Source organism: Chenopodium quinoa, unplaced genomic scaffold (genome assembly GCF_001683475.1).
Source record: "Chenopodium quinoa cultivar QQ74 unplaced genomic scaffold, ASM168347v1, whole genome shotgun sequence".
NCBI lineage: Eukaryota > Viridiplantae > Streptophyta > Magnoliopsida > Caryophyllales > Amaranthaceae > Chenopodium > Chenopodium quinoa.
Window position 1 is genome coordinate 2,102,413 of NW_018745000.1, and position 2,974 is coordinate 2,105,386.

General features: G+C 37.0%; 1 protein-coding gene across 1 annotated transcript; it reads right to left on the bottom strand.

Moving 5' to 3' along the window:
• Positions 1–1,939: 1,939 nt before the first annotated feature.
• Positions 1,940–2,500, bottom strand: LOC110707477. The gene has a single exon (XM_021885488.1). The coding sequence runs from the start codon at positions 2,498–2,500 to the stop codon at positions 1,940–1,942; it is 561 nt and encodes a 186-aa protein (XP_021741180.1).
• Positions 2,501–2,974: the final 474 nt, after the last annotated feature.

Below are 2,974 nucleotides of genomic sequence, written 5' to 3' on the forward strand. Positions count from 1 at the left end.
TGAAAATTGTGATGGGAAGGCTTGAGGGAAAGGTTTTCTTTGAGCTTGGAGTGTCTAGCTTTTTGGATTGGGTCAGTAATTCTAATTTTTGGTATAGGGGTAGGTTGTCGTTGTTGTGAGGTAGATGGAGAAGGAGTGGGTTCTTCATTGGTTTTACGTTTCTTGAAAAGGCTTTTGATATGTTTAGACATGATGATTTTCAAATAAAGCAACTCAAAACACCACAATCACCCAAAGAAACTCCAACCAACAATCTTGAATGCTTCAATCGAACTCCTTAACTAAAACCGACAAGCAACAATTCACTACCAAAGATGAGCAATCCCAAATACACACAATTACCACCAATTCAAGCCACCAAATGCTTTCAAATCATATACCAAGCACAAAGAAATCAAGAACTAAGGCTCAACATTATCAACGAAACACCACTACCAAAAATCCGATCACAACAATTCTCAATAATAACGATCAATTTTGCTACACAAACAACAAATAACACAATGTAAGCAATAAACAATCATTATACAACACAAATAACCAACCAAAATCCAATTTCAAACATCAAAACCATCAAAATACATACTACTACTATTCATGCCCATGAATTAACTAAAAACATGCAATTATATGGTATAATAAAGCAATTAAGAGCAAGAGTAGATGATTATACCATACAAGAAGTAATAGAGAAATCCTTAGCCACCAATTTCCACTCACAAGAAAAACCCCAATTAAGCTTCAAAAATGGAAAAGAGAGAATGGTGGTTGTTATGGGTGAATTGTAGTATGAATTTGTTAAAATTGGAAGAATTACAAAAGGTTTTGATGAATTGTGATGGAAATTTGGTTGAATTTGAGTGAAAATTTGATGAATGAGTGTAGGGATATGGTGCAGTTTTGATGAGGGTGAAGGGGATTGTGTGCGAGAAAATGAGGGTGAAGGGGAAATGAGGGAAAAGAAAGAAGAAAAAAGAAAAAGAAAGGCACGGCAGGGCGTGCGCGGCCGCGCCACCTGCTGTTCTTCTTGCCTCTCTCCTTGGTGCGCTCATGCGTGGGTACATCGATAACTATCATTTTGGGATTTTTTTACCCCAGTATAACTATCAATTTCTAAATGTTAAAAATGTGGGGTCAGCACCCCAAATTATGGTAGCACCACGATGAACTCACCAAGTTCTAATTTCTTCAAACTTCAGCACAAATTTCCTAACTTACCTTCTAAACAATTCTTACCCCTTTTACCTCAAAATTTCAATAAAATTGAACATAAAGTACATCAAAAACCGCGAAACACCATTCCATTGCTCATTCCACTTGATGTAATCTAACTCCAAGAATTCAACCTAAAAATCCAAAGTAAAAACAAGTGAAAGAATAGAAAAGAAACTAAAAGAAAGAAAATTAAGAAAAATTGAAATCAAAAGAAAAGGTTAGAAATCTCCGCGTTGCCTCCCGCGAAACGCTTGCTTAAGGTCCTTAGCTCGACCCTTCCTCCAAATCACGGAGGGTCAAAGAACACCACCTTGTCAAAGATAGCGGATAGAATAACTTCTCTTTCATTTTTATGCAACCTCTCATTGTTACTTGACAAAACTTCACTAGCTTGCACATAAAAAACAAGTTTTTCATTTCTCTTCTTCAATCTCATTCTCTTCTTCCTCGAAGCTCTTGCTTTCTTCTTGATTTTGTTTCTTTTCGTAGACGGTTTCACACCATCTACCTCCATGGAATCCTCCTCTTCCTCTCGTGGGTAGAGCTCAAACCAATGAGGAATGTCAATCTCCTCTTCGTTCATAGCCTTTGGAAGCTCCTTCTTATCTTCACTAACTTTCATGCAATAAAAACTCACAAGCGCATCATCAAAAATATCATGAACATTGTTAGATGAAAAATCAATCACATACATATTATCACAAGAATGAAGGGAATCATCACTCTAGATTCCTTTCATAAGGGATAAGGACTCATGCATTGGTTTTAGCTTAAAACTCTCTTTCTTGTTACCAACACTCAAGGTAATTCGGCCTGCCTTAACATTAATCAAAGCTCCCGAAGTATCTAGGAAAAGTCTCCCAAAGATAATTGGAATGTGGTCATCTTCTTCTATTTTAAGCACAATGAAATCAACGGGTATTGTAAAACTACCTATCTTTAGGGGAACATCCTCAACTCTTCCCTTGGGAAACTTGATAAACCTATTGGCCAATTGTAAAGTCATGTTGGTAGGAAGAAGTTCTCCTAGCTTTAGCTTCTTGAAGACCGAGAAGAGCATTATGCTCACACTAGCAGCCAAATCACATAAAGCATTCTCAAACAACCTACTCTTGATTTTGCAAGGAATGGAGAAATTACCCGAATCTTTCATCTTCTTAGGGAGGTCATTGTGAATCAAAGCACTACAACACTCACCAAGCTCCACCAAATCTATCTCATTACAATCTCTTTTGTTACTCAAGATATCCTTAAGGAACTTGGAATATCTAGGCATTTGGGTCATGGCTTCGGTAAGAGGGATAGAAAGATAGACCTCCTATAACATTTCAATAAATCTCCCAAATTGTTCATTTAGTTTGTTCCTCATAAAATTTTGGGGATATGGAAGATCGGGTTTTCTCATCTTCTCTTGCTTTTTCTCATCACTCTTCTTTTTCTCATGGCTCTCTTCTTTGCTCACATCTCTTGACACATATTCCTCTTTTTGCTCACTTGAAACACTCTTCTCTTTGTCCTCCTCACTATCCCTAGAAACTCTCTTTTTAAGAACTCTTCAACTCCTTGTGGTAATGGAATAAACCAGTTTCTTGGGATCAACTCCTTGAGAAGGCAACGAAGAAGGACTAGCACAATCTTTCAAAGTGTTTGCTAGTTTGGTGATTTGTGTCTCAAGCATTTTGTTATGTGTCATCTTCTAATTGGATTTCTTATCGCTCACCGCCATATGGTGTTCAAGATTTTTGTTTGATTTTCATTA

Excerpts from the sequence above, each read along its gene's own strand:
- LOC110707477 (XM_021885488.1), bottom strand. The coding sequence starts at position 2,500 with ATGACCCAAATGCCTAGATATTCCAAGTTCCTTAAGGATATCTTGAGT.